The sequence below is a fragment of the Monodelphis domestica genome, chromosome 3 (genome assembly GCF_027887165.1).
Source record: "Monodelphis domestica isolate mMonDom1 chromosome 3, mMonDom1.pri, whole genome shotgun sequence".
Taxonomy (NCBI): domain Eukaryota; kingdom Metazoa; phylum Chordata; class Mammalia; order Didelphimorphia; family Didelphidae; genus Monodelphis; species Monodelphis domestica.
Genome location: NC_077229.1, coordinates 110,726,001 through 110,746,138, shown reverse-complemented (window position 1 = coordinate 110,746,138; position 20,138 = coordinate 110,726,001). Strand labels below are relative to the sequence as shown.

Sequence of the window (20,138 nt, the reverse complement as noted above, 5' to 3'; positions counted from 1 at the left end):
GATTACTCAGGATTTCTAGTGTATGTCACCATGTTAATTTCATCATTCTTATTACATACCACATGATTCTTTTAGTCCCCACCATTTTGGTCTCTCTGTAACATTTGGCCTCCATTCCTTCTGGACATTTTCATCTTGTACTGGAAGTATACCATGCCAGATTCCCTTTCCATTTCCATGATACTTCTTTCCTTCTGAACATAGACTTCCCACAGACTATTGATCTTAGTCTTCTTCTCTATCTCCATTGTTCTTAGGAGACTTTTTATTCAATTATTGTCTTTATGTATATGACTTCTAAATGAATGTCTCCAACCATGATCTCAAGCCTACATTCCATTCTGTGTACTATTTCATTGTGTACTAGAAATTTGCATCTGCATTCATTATTGGCCCATCAAACTCATCAAGTTCATAAGAGAATCAATCTCTTTATCATTTAAACCTGCTATTTTTCCTAACCTTATGACCTGAGTTCAAGTCCAGGTTTCCTCATGTGACCATGGTCACACCAAGCCACTTTCCCTATACACTTCAGATTCCTTCTCTGAAAACGAGGGATCCAACTAGCTGGAAGCAAAGATCTCTTCCATCATGCACAGTGGCATTCTATAGTTTAGGATCTTTCTAGTTCTGACATTCTATGTTCTAAAGTCCTTTTAGTACTTCTATGTTCTAACATTTCTATTAGAGCTAACATTCTATGTTGTAGATTTTAAGTTCATTTTAGCTCTTGCTAAATATATTCTGCATTCTATTGTTCCTTTAAGCCCTGACATTCCCTGCATATTCTAAGGGACTTTTAAAAAGCTAAGACATTCTATTGTTCTATGATTTCATGTCCTGCTTCAGATCACAGTGGTATTGGAACCTAGACTAAACTTTGTGACCTGGTCTTCAGTCATACCCCCATCCCACAAGTGTATGAAAATGGTTTTATTAAGTATTTAATATGTATTAAGAGCAAGATGAAACAGTTCATGGTAACTTTAAAGGTCAGATGCAATCTCCCACCCTCATGGGCTCAGAGGATGGTATCTCACATAAACCTGTTTCCCTCTGCCTCCCACCAAAACTTTAGTTACCCCTAGCAAGTAGTGAAGTTCTTCCGACTTGGGATTCTCAGAGATTAAGCTCTGGAGAAGCTCATCCAAGGCATTCATGGTATCCATGTAGAGTTTCTAAAAGGGGAGAAACTGAAGTTAAGGAGGTGAAGGAATCCTGAATTGTACCTATATAGCCTTGTTTGGAAACTCAATTGGACAAGAGCTACTAAGGAGGCAGGGTTGATTTGAGCCAGATATAGACATTCCCCTCCATTTTTCAACTTCATGTTTTGGTCACATATTGTCTAGTTTCCCCCATTTGTACATCACCCTTTCTGGCCTTTAGTATGGGCCATTTTCAAGATACATAGTAAGGTCAATTGGAAGAGGCCATTGATAAGGTTTCTTTTAGTTCTGATATGGTATAATATGTTGTTTTTTTATGTCTCAGGATCAGTGATAGCTTTGTTCTTGAGAATACATTTTGAGGTTTTCCTTCTATTTTTAGGGTATTTTTGTTCCAGAAGTGTTTGGATCCTGATAAAGGGAAGTGAAGACAAACCACCTAATATTGGATAGTTGGCCATCCATCTGTGGTAAAAGCATAGGGCCAGCTCTAACAACACATGAAGCTGGTTCACATAACCATTTTGCAAATTCTTATGATGATTTACTCTTTAGAGTGATTTCATTCATAAATTCATTCACTATTCATAAATTGTTTCTAAATATGAATTGACCTACAAGTTTCAACCTTTTTTCTACCTCATTTGCCCAAAAGGGAAGGTTTCTTCATGTGTTTCCTATAAATAAAGAGGTAGAAAGAGTTATATTGACTCATAAACATATAGAAGAAAAAGACTTCTCCTTTTTCTCTCTTTGCATTAATGTTATTGAGTGACTGAGCTCTCAGTCAGCAAGTCAGCCAACAATAACTCTCATTGGCCATGAAACAAAGAGACACAGGAATGATGGTGGACAATGCCAAGGGTCTTTCCCCCCCTCTATATTCTCCCTTAATGTAACATAAAAAGGTAGTATTGGTAAGCAATCTTAAAATGGAGAGCATCAAGATGGTGATTTGAAAAGGCTGAACCACCAATAGACATTATTGCTGTTCAGCAAGTAAATTCCTTACCATCTTGTAAATAATTGTGGGTAATTTTCCAGATGGGGCTCAGTCTGCCTCCCAATGGACCAGTCTCATAGTGGCTCCATTGCCAGGACTGATGTGGTTTAAATTTCTTTTCCCTATAATTTCCCTTACCACCCTCTGGTTATCAGCAGAGAGTTGTCTCCAAATGGTTGGTTGGGAAGAAGGAACAGTATATATAGAAGACTGTCAACAGAAAGAACACCCCTGGGAAATGGAGAACAGTTGGCCTGGTTACCTGTATATCAGGAGGATCGGCCAGTAGACAAGTGTGTTTTTCCAGAGTCTCCACCAAGGGCAGTTTGTATACGCTTTGGAAGCAAGTAAAAAGAACCTTGGATTTCCTCTTAGAGTCCAAATGTGGCCTCAGCTTGCTGTCAGGTTATCATAAAAACAAGAGGATATAAGCACAATTTGAGTTAGTTAAAAAATATACCTGGACCAAATAGAGAAGAAAAGGACAATTGGAATTAGTGCCTAGTCTGAAAACTTTGAGCTCCATCCTTGAGCATATTAAAAGATATTTTATCATATCATGATGTCAACCAATGAAAGAAGAATCTGAAAGTGATGGAGGAATATGAAAAAAGATTTTAAGAGGACAAAAATTCAGTTAAAAACTTGAAATACAAACAAATCAATCAATAGAAATTTCTGAAATTAGAAGGGAGAAGGGATTATACTCTCACTTGTACCTCATCAATGCATCCCCCCCCCTCCCTCCTCCCATATAGAGTGTTATTTTCTGGGTTATTCTTATCCCTGGTGGTATATCACAATACTAGCCTCTTTGTTTCATGAGGTCAAGGACTGTGCTTTACCAAACTTTGCACACGGTAGGTACTTTATAAATGACTGTGGCATATGAATTTGAATTCTCCCCTTTCTCCTATCCTCCACCTAATCGAGACCAGTATTTTTTAGTTTAGTGGTGTCTGGGCATGCTTGTTTCACTGGGAATAGGTCTGAGGAGGACTGAGAGAGTCCAAGGGAACCTACCAAAGGCCTGAAACGATGCGCATGACTTGCTGTCGAGTTGTGGTGCAGAGTGTGTCCTGAGGTTCTTTCTTTATCAGCACCTTCAAATTCCCAAAATAAAAGATTAGTCATAGAGCTAAGATCTTTAGGCCATCTACAGAGAAACTGGGTATTCCCTCTAGAGGCCAAACTCTCTGCTTGTCTCAAATAGAGATTTCTTCTCCCACTCTTTATCCACATCTCTCAAGCTGGAGAATATCCTCCCTCATAAAGACCTGCCAAGGGAGATCTGAACATTCCTTTTCCCAAAAGAGAGCTCTGTCCTGGACAAGTGGGCATATCTATACCCCAAAGCTGTTCTCTATCCTAGATTAGAGGTCTGTTCCCCATTGACAGAGGCATGATAGATACTTCTCAGTGATCATAGGACACTGATGGCAAACCTTTTAGAGAGGTGGGTGATGTGAGAAATGTCTTCAGGTGCCTGTGTAGAGGGGGAGGAGAGCAGCTCAGCCCCACATCTCTCTGGCTTTCTAGTAATGAACTCTGCTGAACTCTGTGCTGGGGTAATGGCATGTGTGACCACAGAGAGGGCTCTGAGTGACCCCTCTGGCATGTGTGCCATAGATTCACTACCACAATCATGGGATATAGGGTTACAGATACAGAGCTGCATCAGACCTTTGAGGCCATCTCATCCAAGCTCTCATTTTACAGATGAGGAGACTTAAGGCATCCTAGGGCAAATCCTTGTTTAGGTAAGAGACCCTTCTCAAAGGGACTTCTCAGAGAGTCTCTAAAGCTTCCTCTATAATAGCCAAGCTAGTATTGGCTCACCACTAGAGACAGTACATTGTATCAGAAAAGGAAAGTGGTCTTGGCAAAGAGGCAACTGAGTCTTAGATAAGTTTTGGGGAAAATGTGAGTGTGAGTGTGTGTGTGTGTGTGTGTGTGTGTGTGTGTGTGTGTGCGCGTGAGCAAAGAAAGTTCCTTTAATAATGGGGTAGGGTAGAAGGTTGGGAAGAACATGGGATTTAGAGATCAGAGTTCTATTCTCAACTCTTCTGTGTGACCTTGGGAAAGTCCTTTCTCATTTGGGGGGCTCATTTTTCTTCACCTTTCAAATAGAACTGATAATTCTTGCTCTGGTGACCTCACAGGAAAATTGCTGGAATCAACAAACATAATAGATTTGAAAGAACTTTGAAAAATATAAAGCTCATTACTATTGTCTCATAGGGTTTAGAAATGGATGGAAGCCCAGAAATAATAGCCCAAACCTCTCATTTTATCAATAAGCATAATAATAATAATAATAATTACATTTAGATAGGATTTTTCAAGTTTTCCCAGCACTTTGCATGCATTGTCTCATTGAAATCTCACCTGTGGAATATATATCCCACCCCACCTAGAAATATTTCACCAGTGTAATTGCTTTCTCAGAGATTCTAGGGTGGTGTTGATGAAGTATTGGCATGTGTGCCAGGCTGGCATGGGGGAAGGGGATCCGTTACCCCTCTTTCTAGCACCCAAGGACATTGTTTGCATGCCTTGCTCCTTTATCCAGCCTCCCAAAGCAAGCACCTTCTTCATCTACTGTCTGGGGTAATGTGGGGTAGGGACTCACAGGTAGCTTGAAGTTGCAATTTGGGCATGTGAATTCAAAAACATTTGCCAATGCTTCTCTAGGGCAATGACTGGAGGGGAGTCAAGTGGTTACCTTCTATCTGTGTTTTAAAATATACACCCTTTGGGGTCCCTGAGCATGATTGAATTTTGTGGATGAAAAAATAGTCTTAGAGAAGAGAAATGAGTTGCTGTAGGTCACATAGGTAATCATGTTAAAAATGGGAGTTGAAGCTGGTGCTAATGTCAGGTCCAAGGCCATTATCATTATGACTATACCTAGTTAGACATTAATAATCAAAGAGTTGAGGGGCAGCTAGATAGAAACCAGGCCTGGAGTCAGGAGGATCTGGGTTTAAATCTGGCCTTAGATAATTCCTAGCTCCACGATTCTGGGCAAATCACTTAACCCCAATTGTCTAGCCCTTACCTCTCTTCTGCCTTGGAAAAAAATGCACAGTATTGATTTGGTAAGAATTTTTAAAAATTAAATAAAAAAAGAATGAGAGAGTTGACCACTTCCCTCAGAGGCCATCTAGTCAAATTCATACTCGAAGAGGAATCCCCATTCCTGTTAAACAGTCATTAAGTAATGTTAGTCTACTTGTTGATTGACTGGGCATCCTAGCCTCTGATAAAGGCTGTCAGTAATGGGGAACTCATTCACCGTTAGACCACTGTCATAGCTGGGACATTTTTCTTAATATATTAAGTCTTTTAATACAGGGCACATAGTAGATTATCAAGAATTCTTGTTGATTCTATTTGTGCTTTCCAGAGAATGTTTTCTAGGTCTTCAAGGTACAAGTTGTAGAATGGGGTGGATTCTAAATTTGGGGAACTGTGGTTGTCTAGGCAGGATATATGGGCATTAGTAGAAAGGTAAAAGCAAAATGGGGGGGGTGTTTACTATATGTGAAGACCATGGGTACATGTTCAGAAAGACCAGCTTTTTATAGTTCTTAATGCTATTGGAGCCAGCCCTTGTGGAAGGCACAGATATAATGGAGATATTGGTAAGTGTGCTAGATTTTGAGTCAGAGAGCCTAGGCTCAAATTTTAGCTGAACTGCTTATGTCATAGTTTTGTCATCTGCAAAACAAAAGGGTTGGGCTCAATGTATTCTGTGGTCTCTTCCAGTTCAGACACTGCCCACATTTCCACAGGTTTAGGGGCTCAATTCCTTCCCCACTCCAAGGAACCCCTGTTCCAGTCTTCCCAAGCCCCCGTGTTGAGCCACTTTCTTTCTCCATCCCCTTCTACTCACCATTAGGCAGTCGACCAGCTCAGGGACCTGGGTGAACTCATAGCTGTGGGCCCCCTCATTCCTGCTGATGGCCCCTACCAGCATCAATGTAGCCTCTAGGAAACTTTGCTTGAGGGTGTCATCCTGGTAACCCCATGGAGAAGGAGACATCAAAAATCAGGTTAGAGAGTATGTGGGTATGAATAGGTATCCATTTGTGCCCTTTCAGAACCATGTTTAGTGTGTGTCAGAGAAAGTAGAGGCATACGCGTTCTTTGTGCTGGCAAAAAATTGGAAAATGAGGGGATGCCCTTCAATTGGGGAATGGCTGAGCAAATTGCGGTATCTGTTGGTGATGGAATGCTATTGTGCTCAAAGGAATAATGAACTGGAGAAATTCGATGTGAACTGGAACGACCTCCAGAAATTGATGCAGAGTGAGAGGAGCAGAACCAGGAGAACATGTACACAGAGACTGATACACTGTGGTCCAATCAAACATAATGGATTTCTTTATAAGTAACAATGCAGTGATCCAGGACAATCCAGAGGGACTTATTTATTTTTATAAAAAACCCTTACCTTCCATCTTAGAACTAATCCTGAGTATTGGTTCTAAGGCAGAAGAGGTAAGGGTTAGGCAATGGGGGTTAAGTGACTTGCCCAGGGTCACACAGCTAGGAAGTGTCTGAGGCCAGATTTGAACCCAGGATCTCCCATCTCTGGGCTGACTCAGTCTACTGAGCCACCCAACTACCCCCAGAGGGGTTTATGAGAAAGAACACTATCCACATTCAGAGGAAGAACTGTGGGAATAGAAACACAGAAGAAAAACAAGTGCTTGATCACATGGGTCGATGGGGATATGATTGGGGATGTAGACTTTAAATAATTACCCTAATGCAAATATTAATGAGGAAATAGGTCTCAATCAAATACACATGTAAAACACATGTAAAAATGTACACATGTAATTACACAGTGGAGTTGCTCATTGCCTATGGAAGAGGAGTGGGAGGAGGGGAGAGGAAGAACATGAATCATGTACCCATGGAAATATTCTAAATTAATTAAATAGAAAATTTCAAAATAAATGATAAAAAATAAAAAGTAAAAACGGTGGAGGCATAAAGGGCTTGGAGTCCCAGGGATTGTGAGGGCCCAGGCCATCTCTACTTAATAGAAGAGTGTCTAAGAATATGGCCTGGGTCCTGTATAATGTGTCTCATAATCTGGTTATCTAGAGATGTACCTGACTACAACTTGAGAGGGGTCTTTTCCTCCACCCATTTCCATTATATTGTTGCTTTAGGTTCATTCAAGAGTTCAAACTCAGGACACCTCCCTCCCCTCTCCCCATCTCCAACTTCTTTTACTGACATTAATCCCAGGGATGCTTAAACTATAGTATTTTCCATAGTTTGCAAACTTTTATCTCTCTGTTCCTCCCACCAACTGTCTTCCTCTTCATCCGGACAGGTCTAACTCAACATACACTAATATATACCATCTTCATCTTCATATCGCTCCTCTCAAAATCTCCCCAAAATTCCTTTCCAGCCAGATTGAGTGAGTTTCCCACTGCCTCTATCATGAACACTTTTCAGACTGATTCTGTCATTGTTCCCCTAAACACACTCTCTTCTCCTGTCCATGTTTACCATTCATAAGCACTCCCCACCCGCCCAATCCTTCCTCTTTTCCAGTTAGATTGGTTCTTTCACTGTCCCTAAATATGTACCTTCTTATCAAGTGAGATTGGTCCACTCACTCACTAGCCCTTCTATGGATCCTTAAGGCTATATAAGAGAACTTATTATTTATCAACCTTCTCCATACTCATACTCATCAGCCAGAATGGTCCATTCACTGTACCCCAACATGCAACTTTATAATCATTCAGATTGTTATTCAATTTTCCCCAACAATCATATAACTCTTCAACTTGACTGGTCTCCCCAGAATATGTCCTACTTTGTAGCCTGTCAGGTTATGTCGATGGTCTCCCAGTATCTCTTCTCTGACCAGAGAACTTCACTCATTGTCCCCCAACTATGGATCTTTCTGTCTAGTCAGACTGATCCACTCTCTGTACCCCAATCATATTTCCTTCTCTATAGCCAATCAGCCAAATACTATACATTAAGTGCTAAATTTGTGCCAAGTACTGTCCTAAGTTTAGAAGTACAAAGAAAGGTCAAAATAATGCTACCCCCAGGATTTTATATTCTAATAGAAGAGGTACCATGCAAATAAGTAGAAATATATAAGATAAATATAGAGCAGGTTGAGGAATCTCCAAGGGAAAGACACTAGCAGCTAGGGATGGGGAACTAGGAAAGAGCAGATTGGTTCAGTTAATCACTAACACCTATGTGCATTCTCTTCTATATTCAGACTTGTTCATTGTTCTAGGAGTCTTTTTTTAGACCCCTTAACTTGCCTCCTAAGTCATCTCATAGATGCAAGACACTTATAAATATGAAATATTGAACAAAATCCCAGGTGAGTGTTTGTGTTTCCTCCGCCTACTGTATGTGGTGCTAATATGCTTTAAAATCTGGAGGCTGGCTCCAGAGAATTGAAATTAGGTAAAAATTCAGGTCAATAATGCATTTGATGGTGCTACTGTTTGCTTGCCATTTGCTAAGCTTGCATCATCTCCTGAGCCCTGAGAAGTTTCTTATCCAAACTTCCAAGGAACTGCAGTTGTAAAGACTATCTCTATCTGTGAAAAAGCTTGAGCTCTTGGACTCTGGGAAATTTACAGACAAGAAGCAATATAGATCCCACCCAATAACCCTCTGCCCCCAGCAGATCCAATTTGCAGTTAGTCATGGGGGGAGTTAGACTCTTCTCACCTTTCTTTTCTCCCTTCTGTTTTTCTATTAATTTTAATACTCAAAGATCTTAAAGGACAGATTCAAGAACAGAGGCAACAAGTAATACCTTGTTTTCCCACCAATCATTTCCCTCAAATCCCTGGGAAGCAATAAAACTGGTGAAACATCACTAGCCATCATCAGAGAGAGGACTTATTCTATACATACAGGGAAAGATGGGAAGCTCTTTTTTGCTGATACATCTCACAAACTGATCTGAGGATGCTGACACTATGTGTCACAGATAGGTGATAAGAGACTTGATTTACTGGCCTCAGAGTGAAAGCCAAACTTCCTAGAAATGCTTGGAAAAATTGTAATACCTTGCATCAAAGGCCTTTTTAGCCCCAGCTGTTTTTAGAAAATAGTTTTTAATAAATCTCATGAGGATATCTAAGTTTTGTTCATGGGCAGTCTTTTGTGGTTATTGTGTGTTGACAAATGGATGATCTGATACCATCCATTTAGAAGGCATTTGCTATTAAATGGTGAAATATAGGCAGGAGAGACTGATTATCTCTCCAAAATCCAAAAATGAGTCTTCTGGACCTACTATATTAAATAATTTTGTTCCTATATACGGACCCTCCTTTTCCAACAAGTTGTTTCATTCACTAACTGTTCTCTGCAGACACTGTCTTTCTAGTCAGTCTTTTATTCACTGACCTCTAAATATACTCACTGTCACCAAATAAAGACATTTTAGATAGATTGACCTTATAGCATGAATCTTCTTTTAAAGAAAACTTGGTTCACTTATGCTTCTTCCAAAATACTTTATCCTCTCATACCAAGAGAGATAATTCACTTACTCTCCCTCAACATTTATCCTTTCTCCTGATTGGTCTACTCATTGGTCCCAATATTCAACCATCTCTTTTATAATCAAACTATTCTACTGTCTCCCCATTATGTTTTCATCTCTCTAGCCAAATTGTTGTACTCATTCTCTCCACACAACATATCCATTTCTTTAGGCAGCCTGGTTGATTCACTGTCCACAAAAAATGTATTCTCTTTCGGAGCCAAAGTGGTTCGTTGTACCCAACAATGCATCCCCCCCTTCATCTAGAATGCTACAATCACTATCCACCAAAATACACTCTCCTTTCTAGCCAAAGTAATTCCCTAACTATTTCTCAACATGAAGACTCTTTGGTCAGAGGAGTATTGCTCACTGTCTCCTAGCATAATCTTCCTCTTCAGTTGGCCTGATCCAGTCAACTCTCTCATGATATGCATTCTATTCTCTCCAGAATGACCCTCCACCTTCAGGCAAAACTATCCATTCTTACATCCTTCTTCCTATAACAAGACTGGTCTAGTCATTTCTCTAACATGCAAACTTCTCTATAAGCCAGAAAAATCCACCTACTGCTTTGCTTCTCAGCAATTCATTCTCTCCTCCAGTGAGATGGGTTCATTCACTTGTTCCTGACATGTACATCCCTTTCCAACCTGAGATCCATTTACCTTCCTCTTCTGTATTTAGACTGAGACAATTACTCAGTGTCCCCTAATACATAACCTCTTCTCTGACCATACTAGCTCATAGTCCCCAGCCATCTTACTGTCCAACTATATAAACCCTTATTTTCAACCAAAATGGTCCACTCATGGCCACACAAACATATGCCATCATTTCCATCCTGACTTGTCAACTTGGACTCCCTCAAGCACATGTCTTTCTTTCTATCCAGATTGATCCATTCTCTTTACCCATTACTCTTTATTCTTCTCTGGTCAGATTCTGACCTCAACATGCATCTTCCCCTCTCCAGTTTGCTCATAATCCCTTATATGTGCTCATCTCACCAGCTACATCAGTTCACTCACTATCCTTAATAGGCACTTACTTCTCCAGTTAGACTCCTCTACTCTACTTGCCTTGCTTCCAAATTCCCTCTTGCTTTTCAGCCAGACTGAACCACCGATAGTTCTCTAACATTCCATTTTCTTCTATGGATAGACTACTCCATTCACACACCATCATTTCCCTAGCATGCTTCTTCCTCTTGAACTGAATGAAATGAGACTTCATTATCTTCAGCCTGCTCATTTCTCTTTAGATGTTAGACTAGTCCATCCTGCTGTCCTCTAGACATCATCATTATTATTTTTTATTATTGAAAAATATCATGGCATAGTGGATAGAAGGATGAAGAAGAACTAAATGGTTCTAGCTTGCCTCAGAACCTAGGCATGTGGTCCAGTATCTCTGATAACCTCTATGAGAAGAAATTACGGTTCTATATGCATTGTTAATGAGAGTTTCCTTATGTGAATCTCTTAGATATCACTGATCTGGGCAAAAAAAAGAAACATTATTATTAGCTAGATCTTTTCTGCTTTGGCTGTCTCAATTACTGTTTCCTATCACACATCCTTCTATCTAGCATTCCAACTCACCATTCTCTCTAAAGGCACTTTCCTCAGCAGCCTTCATACATCTGTTATTCCACAAAGCATAGCCCCTCTGTTGTCCCTTAATGAGTTTCTTCCTCTCCAGTCATATTCCTTCACTCAATATCTCATTAAGCACTCTTCTCTAGGCAGTGTTGTTTTATTCATTTGTTTATTCTATAAGCACTTATGAAATACCTACTATGTGTTTGTTCTTGGCACAATGTGATAAGAACTGGGGATACAAAAGTCAAAAGCCAGTCCTTGCTCTCAAGGAGCTCAGAGTTCAATGAGGTAGATAACATGCAAGCAGCTACATATAAAGAAACTAGATTAAGAATAAATTGGAAGTAGTCAAAAGAGGGAAGACACTGGCCATGTGGAATCACAAGAAAGGCTTCTTCCAGAACTTTATCTTCTCCAACCAGAGACTGGCTTACTCACATTCCTTGACATGTTCTCTCCTTTCTGGATTGACTATTTCTCCCCCTGTCCCTTGAAATGCAGTTCACTCTAGCTAGATGGGCCATTGTACCCCCTCTTCCAATAAGCATCATCTCTTTTTTCTACTCAAATTAATCTACTGCCTCTCTCCCATTCCTCTGCAGACAATCTGATAAACTCTGTCTCTGACAGGATCTTCTCATTTGTAAAAGCAGATTTATGGAACTAGAAAGGAACTCAGAAGATATCTTGTTTAACCTCTTGCCCATCTCGTAAATCCCCTAATAAAGACAATAATCTTAGCATAAGAGACTCTTTAGAGGTCTTTTAGTCCAACCCTCTCATTTTCCCCAATAAGGAAACTGAACCACTGACAGATTAAAGGCCTTACTTAAATTGTCTAATGCCCTCATTTTCCCAATGAGGAACTTGAGGCTAAAAGAGATTGACTTATCTCAAGTTATACAGGTAGGAAATCACTAAGCTGGGTTTGAACCAGGGCCTTCTAAATCCAATGTTCTTTCTACTACACCATTTTGCCTTTTCCAAGTGGTCATTCATCCATTACCTGAAGACCCCAGGGATGGGAAACTCTCTTGTAAGGCAAGCCCATTCCCCTTCTGTCCATATTTGACTGTTAAGTTTTTCCTCTTTATCAAGACAAAATCAGTATCTGTGATTTCTACCTTCTGTTCCTATTCTTTGGAGGCTGAGCAGAATAAATTTAATATCTCCTTCACATGCTAGCATTTTAAACACTTGACGACAGTGATTATGTCCTTCCTCAACAGTTTCTTCTAAGCCAAACGATTCAAGTTTTCACTAACTGTTGACTGAATTTCAAGATCCTTCAGCATATTTGCATTCCCTTCCTGCCATGGTCTGTCAATGTGTTTCCCAACGTGTGACCAGAACAGATGATAACATTCTGGATGGCGGGGGAGGGGGTCTGTCCAGTGTAGGGGATTGTACAGTATCACTTGTATTGTCTTGGCACTAGGTTTCCAATCATATAGTTTAAAACTATGGCGTGTGTGTCTGTGCATGTGTTTTTCCATTTGTAGCTTTTCCATACAATTGGTTCAGATTGAACATTTAGTCTGCTAAAATTCCCTAGCCTTTCCCCAGCATATTATTTGATTCACAAGGTTAGTTTTCCCAATTCACATTGCTATTAAGCTTTCTTTTACCTTCCTAGAATTGTTTATTTATTTATCTTTGCACCTAAATGGTACTTAAGGTAATACCTATTAATTTTCACCATTTCGAGTCCCTATTCTTGATGTCCAGTGAGTTAGCTATCCCCCCAACTATCCATAACCTGCCAGTTTGATAAGCATGCCAGAATACTTTCATTCATGTAACTCATAAAGAAAGGAGGAAATAAGCACTTCTTAATTACCTACTATGTGTCAGGCACTTTGCTAAATGCTTTATAAATATTGTCTCCTTTAATCCTCATAATAACCCTAAGAGGTAGGTGCCATTATTATTGCCAATTTACACCTGAAGAACCAGAGGCAGACAGGAGTAACTTGCCCAGGGACATGCATTTACTAAATTTCTGAGGCTGAATTTGAACTCAAGTCTTCCTAACTCCAGGTCCTGGGTTCTATTACACTACTGAGCAGCTTAAAATGCATGAATAAGCAAACAAAAAAACAAACTCGCACAAACTAGGCAAATAGATAATGAATACTAAAATATTGAACCGACAGATGCTAGACAGAAGCCATTTGACATTCCACCAAAGATCTCTATCTAAGGCTACCATTCATCCACTAATCTATAGTCTGGGTAGACTCATTCCACCGCTTCTGAATCTTTCAAAATATACTGTCATTTAGGCTATCTTTCTCCATCTTGTTCATGAGAATACTGCAGGAAGTTCCTTTAGCTGCCTTGCTAATATCCAGGTATATTACTATGTCTAAAATATTCTGCTGATCTTGTAACTCTTTGAAAAAAGAAATGAACTTCCCTTGATCTGGAATTATCCTTTGGGGATCATAGTTTCTAACTTCAAGTGAAGATCATTTCCCTTGCAAAGTTCTTAAAATTCATCTGTTTTTTAATCCTTTGAGAACTGTGGGAAGGCTACGGATCAAACTCAACAATGACTACTTTGCAGAATCCATTTTCTTTCTCTTTTTTCAAACAGGAGTGGTGCCTCTTTGCTTCCCTCTTCTGTCCTCCACAAGCCCTTATGAGCTTATAGTTGGGGCTCAGCAATCATATTCACAAATTTATGAGGACCTTTTATTTTGAATATATTTAAGGGAAATAGCAAGGGACCATTTTGAGACTTGGAGTCAGAGGACACTTGGATCCAACTCCCTGCTCCATCATTTACTAATTGTGTGATGCTGAGCTAATCTCCCTCTCCATCTCACTTTCCTTCTTTCTAGTAGGGGGTTATGATGTGAGCATCATATTTTAGGAAGGACAAAGCTGGAGAAGAATTGGAGAAGGCTGACTAGGGTGATGAGGAAAGGAGAAAAAGGAAGAAGGGCTAGTGGTAAGTAATGAGAATGGGATTTTAAAAGGATACAAATGAGATAGATAAGAAATAAGACAGCACTTCCACAGAAGTCTATAGGAAATGGAGTGCTTATGAGTATCAAAAGTGGCAAAGAGGTCAAGGAAGTTGAAGACTGAGAGATTAAAAGTTCATTGGAGAGAACAAATATACCAGTCAAATGGTGATTCAAGGTCAGATTACAAGAAGCTGAGAAGTGAGGAGCTAAAGAAAAAGTAAAGCAGATGTGTTACAACTCTCTCTAGGAGTTTGACTCTGCAAGGGATGAGATGTATAAAATCATAGCATGAGGGGATGGCTGAGAACATGGGTATACATTTGTAGGCAGGGAAAGAACCAATAGAAAGACAAAATAATGATGATGAGATAAAGAGGGATAATGTTCAATGAGACAAACTCATAGAAGAGATGGAAGGGAAAGGAGTCAAGGACAAAGGTGGAGATTACAGCTCAACAATCAAAAGTAATACCTTTCAAGTATACAAATAAAGGAGATATATATGGGAAAAGACATAGATAGATTTTGAGGTGTAGAATAGAAGGTTGTGAGAAGGATGGGTTATATTTTCTTGGAAAGGGAGATGGTAACATATCTGTGGAATAGGGTAAGAAAGAGCAGAGGGTGATGTTAGAGGCTTGAGTATGAAGGTCCAGTTTATATTAAATTACCTGGGTTTGAAATAGGTTCAGTTGGAACAGCATAATTACTTCCTTCAGAAGAATTTATGGAGAAGGTAGATGGTAAAAGTGATCCAGGGTTGAGGAATGGCAAGGGACAAATTGTAGTAAGATTGCAGACAAGGGAGTTTGAAGATGGAGAACAATGTATTGCTAAACTTGGATACTAGAGGGCCCATGACATAGATAGTTGAGAGAAGAAAGGATGGTCTGGAATAAGAGGGAGAAACTGAGGGACATGAGGCTACATTGAGGAGACGAAAAAATAGGTTTAGGCACTTAGAAGGCTTAGGAGTAAGGCACAGAAAGAGATGGCAAGATAGGAGATTATGGACATAGAGGGATCCTAGGTTCTAGAGTTAGAAGGGACCTCAAAAGTTACTTAGTCCATCTCATTAATTTTATAGATGAGGAATAATTAGGCCCTAGAGGAAGGAAAGAAACAATCACTGATTAAGCAACAATTATGTATCAGACAATGTGTTAACTGATTTATAAATATTTTTCTCATTTATCTTCGCAGCAACTTTGGAAGGTAGATGCTATTATCCTTATTTTGCAGATAAGAAAGCTGAGACATATAGAAGTTTTGACTTGTCCAGGGTTGCACAGTTAGTAAGTATATGAGATGAGATTTGAATTCATGTCTTTCTGAATCAATGCCCAACTCTCTAAGGATCCCAAATACTTAAAACTATTCTTTATCCTCAGTGTAACCTCATAGCCCTCCATTTCTCCCTCTTCTTCCAGTTCATCCATTATGCCACCTGGCTGATTCTGACTCCTAGCTAAGGGAGGCTAAGTAACTTGGGAATTTCAGAGTTCATTATCATGGAAGTGACACAGTAGTGGATGATGGTGAGTTCTAAGACATGATTATTATTCTTATGAATGGCTTGAAGTAGGGCGAAGATTTAGGTTATGTGAATTAAAGAGGTTTGATGAACTGGGAAGCCAAGTGGAGGACAAATATGAAAGGTAGGCTTGGAGAGACAGGCTGTCCCCTAAGTATCAACCTCCTAGTGAAAGGAGAGAGTGTGACATGGAGGCAGCATATCCCTGAAATTAGTAAAGATAAGGATAGTAGCTGTGGCTCAGCAATTAAGAGCCTTGGACCATGAGTCAGAAAAAATTGAGTTCAAATCCAGCCTCAGACATTTTCTATGTAACCTTGGGTAAGTCACTTTTTATCTATATGCCTAGGAGACAGCTAGATGGCTCAGTGGATAGAGTGCTGGGTCTGGAGTGAGAAAGACCTGATTTCAAATCTGGCCTCAAACACGTGGCCAAATCATTTAGCCTCTAATTGCCTGACAAAAGAATCCCCTGTAGAAGGAAATGGCAAAACACTCTAGTATCTTTGCGAAGAAAATCTCCTGGCTAGCTATGGCCCATATGATCACAAAGAGTCAGATACAACTAAACAACAATAGATGGTATCAAACTCAAAAGAAAAGTGGCATCTAAATCATGGTAATAGTGGACAACAGGGAGTATGTCAACTCTTCCTCATGGTAGAGTGGTCCAGAGGATGTGATAGAAGCAGCAACCAGTTATAGAGAGGTTGTTCAAGGATGCATTTTTTTCTAGAGGAAGTCAAAATAGAATATGAAGGGATGGAAAAAAAAGGAAGTTTGCCAAGAGTCAGAAATTCCAGAGTCATATGGAAAGGGAGACTTGAGGAGATGAGATATTGAGAAATGGTAGGGTTATCTTGGATTTAGATAAGAGTATAGAGAAAGGCATTTTGGGAAAGTAGATTTCTCACTGGCAGAGGATGAGTGAGTCACTGAAATTAAGAGAGGAAGAAGTATACATTTGTCAGTCATAGGTACCAGTTGTATGGGACCTTTACCTTTCTGGGTCTTATGATGCTGAAGGATGACACAATAACAATGTTTTCTCTTTGAACACTAGAAAATTGGGGGAGGTGGTAGCAGAGGTCCAAGCCCTCAGAGATTGGAATAAAACTCTTGTCATCTCACCTACTTATTAGTATTCCAAGATGGAAGAGTATGAAGCTGACCCAGAGGATATCTCTCGTACCCATATTTAAAATGGATGTGATTTTATCCATGTGGTGCTGCCCTTCATTAATGCATATCACAACCTCTCCACAATTTATAATTTCATAAACACTTGTGATTAGAAAGGAAATGTTCTTTTTCCATTTAGCTAAGTTGGCTTTCAGCAAATGGAAAGAAGTTTATTACCAAGCCTGTTATCGAAGACTTTCTTTTCTGTCATCATAGGACCTGAAGGAGCTGGTTTTATTGATTTAGACTAGACTTTAAGAAGACAGAATTCTTCCTAGTCTATTCATGCTACAATGAGTCAAGGGTGATTTTAATTCTCAGACTCCACAATCCTATGATTCTATGATTGCAATATTCTAAACATAATTCTGAGATACTATCTCTGTGCTAAAAAGGTTTGTGAACCTAATTCCTGGTACTCTCTGAACAGAAACATTTTCCATACCCAATTGCTGTTGCGGAAGAAAAAGACCATTCTTGAGGAGATGTTATCAACCCAAGGGAAGATATTCTCTTTGGCTTTGGCTGCCATCTGCCCATAAGAGAGAAGAATGGTACTGCTGGCCCACTTCCACTTAGTGTCTTCTTCCTCCTAGAAAGTTGAGAGAATGAAAGGACAGTCAAAGATAGCCTTCAACACTGTTTTTAGACAACAAATGGAGCCCTGAAGACCAGGTAGAATAGGAAGAGAGCTCTTTAGAAGTCAGAGGTACATTAGGAAAGTGAGTCCAGGAAAAGTCAATCATCTTATTCAACGTCATGGATAGTAAATGACAGGGTTGGGATTTGAATCCAGGTCCTCTGACTCCTCCAAATCTAGCACTTTCCCTTGGGCAATATTCCTTCTTTGGTTAGCAGCTTGGGCTCAGTTCTCTAGTTCTTTCCTGGAGAGGGAGTCAAGAAGTGATAGCCTGGCTGGGGCCCTTGTTTTCCCCAATTTGTAAAATGTATAGAATTAACAGTGGTCTCTCATTTGGGTAGGTTCTAGGTATGGGGAAGGCTATGCTTGGATCAGTGCATGGGAACGGGAATCCAAGTCCTTATCTGGCCCTCAACAAATCTCATTCATTGATCCATTTATCGACTGACTGGTTCAACAAATATTTATTTATCTAGTATTTCCTAAGTGCAGGTCCTGAGCTCTGTGTTGGGGAAGATATACAATGCCTTCATATGGTTTAGTCAATCAAGGAAGAGGAGGATTGATTTGATGACTCATGTATTCACATATACAAACACCTCTTTCCTTTCTAATTTCTTCCAGGTTTTAGAATTGATTTGGTGACTCATGTATTCTCATATACAAACATTTCTTTCCTTTTGAATTTCTTTTAGGCTTTAGATCCCTCTTTGCCAAGTTGATTCAGCTTCTCTTCCTTTGTCCCACCTCTTCCCCTGGCCCTAAGTCCTCTTGTTCCAGACCCCTTCTGGAAGGGGTCTGATAAAACTCCTTTCCACTGAGGGTCATATATACGTCATATGCCATAGCATGTTAGAGCTGAAAAATGCTTGAGGATGAAGAATAAATCGTGTCAGAGCTGGATGGGAATTTAGAAATTATTTTGTAGAGGAGTGTAAATAGGCTCAGGATGGAAAGTAGTGTGCCTGAGATCATACAGGAAGTTGTACAGTCATAACTTTGGCCTCTGTACAACAACAGGATGCTGAGTAACAGAGCTGGGATTTGAACCCAGGCTTCTGTAACTCAAAAACCAGTTCCCTTTTCTCCTATTCCATGCTGACCTTCCAAGATCCAGCTAGAATCCTACCTGCTATAGGAAGCCCTTCCCAAGCCCTCTTAATTCTAGTGCATTTTCTCTGTTGTGTATTGCTAATTTATCCTGTCTCCAATTGGTTTGTTGTTGTTGTTGAGTTTAACCATATTTTCCCCCACTAGATTGTGAGCTTCTTGAGAGTAGGGGTGGTCTTTTGCTTTCCTTTATTTCCTCAGCCATTAGCTAGGTGCCTGGCACACAAAAGGTGCTTAATGCTTGTTTATTCATTTACTGACTGATTTACTCCTTGTACCAACCCCTTGGCTATTTAACTTTCTGCTAAGGATCTTTTGTGACCTCTATTTTGTAAGGCTTCTTATTTATTTCTTAGTTTCCTGCCTACTTATGCCATGCCTCTGATCTCTTTGTCCTCACAGTCTCTAGGGGTTCCCAGTTCCTGATATCCTCTGCTCTCTTACATCTGCCTTCCTTCTTCTATGCTGTCAGAGGTGCTTGAATGATGCTGATATCAGGCAAACTATTATTTGAGGTGAGTGTTTCTGTTTGGGAGGGGAGGGTAGAGATTGCAGAGAATCCTGAAGGTGAGTTTTTGTGATATAAGAGATCCTAAGCCATTGACTTTAGGGGTCAAAGGTTCTCTTCAGAGAAGAGCTAATAAAAGTCCATTTTTTTGGAAGAGGGTTAGGTAAACTGAGGCTCAAGTTTGTCTCAGAGAGGGAAAGGGAAATGCTGAGCATTAGATAAAGGAATGTGCCATCCATCCCTTATTGTTTAATGTCCCTGTAAAGAAGAGGAGAGGTGGTGGCAGAGAAATACCTTCAAGCTATAGTTGTTAAGAGTCCTCTTTAAATGTCCTGTCCGGCCAAACTGGTCTAGGACTGCCCAAGCATCATCCAGATGCCGTTCTGCTGTTAATCCTATGGTGAGGGCAATTCCCTAGAAGGGAATAAAAGAAATAGGGATGCTGGTAAACTGAAGGTTCCAAGTACAAGACAGATTGGTTCTGGGTTCACAGGCTCTTAGAGAGAGGGCTTCAATGATCTACTCTTACCCTGTGGGAAAATTGAGGCCCAGAGGAGGGAGTAGAGGCCGACCTAGAATTCAGGTGTCCTGAATCCTGGTTAATATCAATAACTGTTTTCATCCATATAATACTTTATAGCTTGCAATGTGCTTTCTCACAGCTCTGTGAGACAGGTTAGAGAATTCTCATTTTTATTTTTAGGATCATTGATCGAGAGATGGGAAGGATCTTAGAAGTCAGCTAGTCCAATCTCTCAATTTACAGATAAGGAAACTGAGGCCCAGAGAGGTAAAATGAGGTGGGATTTGAATCTAGGTGCTGAGACCCAAAGTCAAAACGTTTTC

At 40.0% G+C, this 20,138-nt stretch overlaps 1 protein-coding gene across 7 annotated transcripts in view; it reads right to left on the bottom strand.

The window, feature by feature from the left end:
• Positions 1 to 20,138, bottom strand: part of LOC100032777 (maestro heat-like repeat family member 5) — a 121,710-nt gene that overhangs the window by 61,830 nt on the left and 39,742 nt on the right. For all 7 annotated transcript variants that reach the window (XM_056822991.1, XM_056822986.1, XM_056822993.1 and 4 more), the window contains 6 exons: positions 19,587 to 19,706; positions 17,480 to 17,626; positions 6,074 to 6,196; positions 3,199 to 3,278; positions 2,438 to 2,573; positions 1,086 to 1,181 (listed from right to left, as the gene is read on the bottom strand). In XM_056822991.1, the coding sequence (XP_056678969.1) occupies positions 1,086 to 1,181; positions 2,438 to 2,573; positions 3,199 to 3,278; positions 6,074 to 6,196; positions 17,480 to 17,626; positions 19,587 to 19,706 (702 nt within the window). The remainder of the gene's footprint in view (positions 1 to 1,085; positions 1,182 to 2,437; positions 2,574 to 3,198; positions 3,279 to 6,073; positions 6,197 to 17,479; positions 17,627 to 19,586; positions 19,707 to 20,138) is intronic.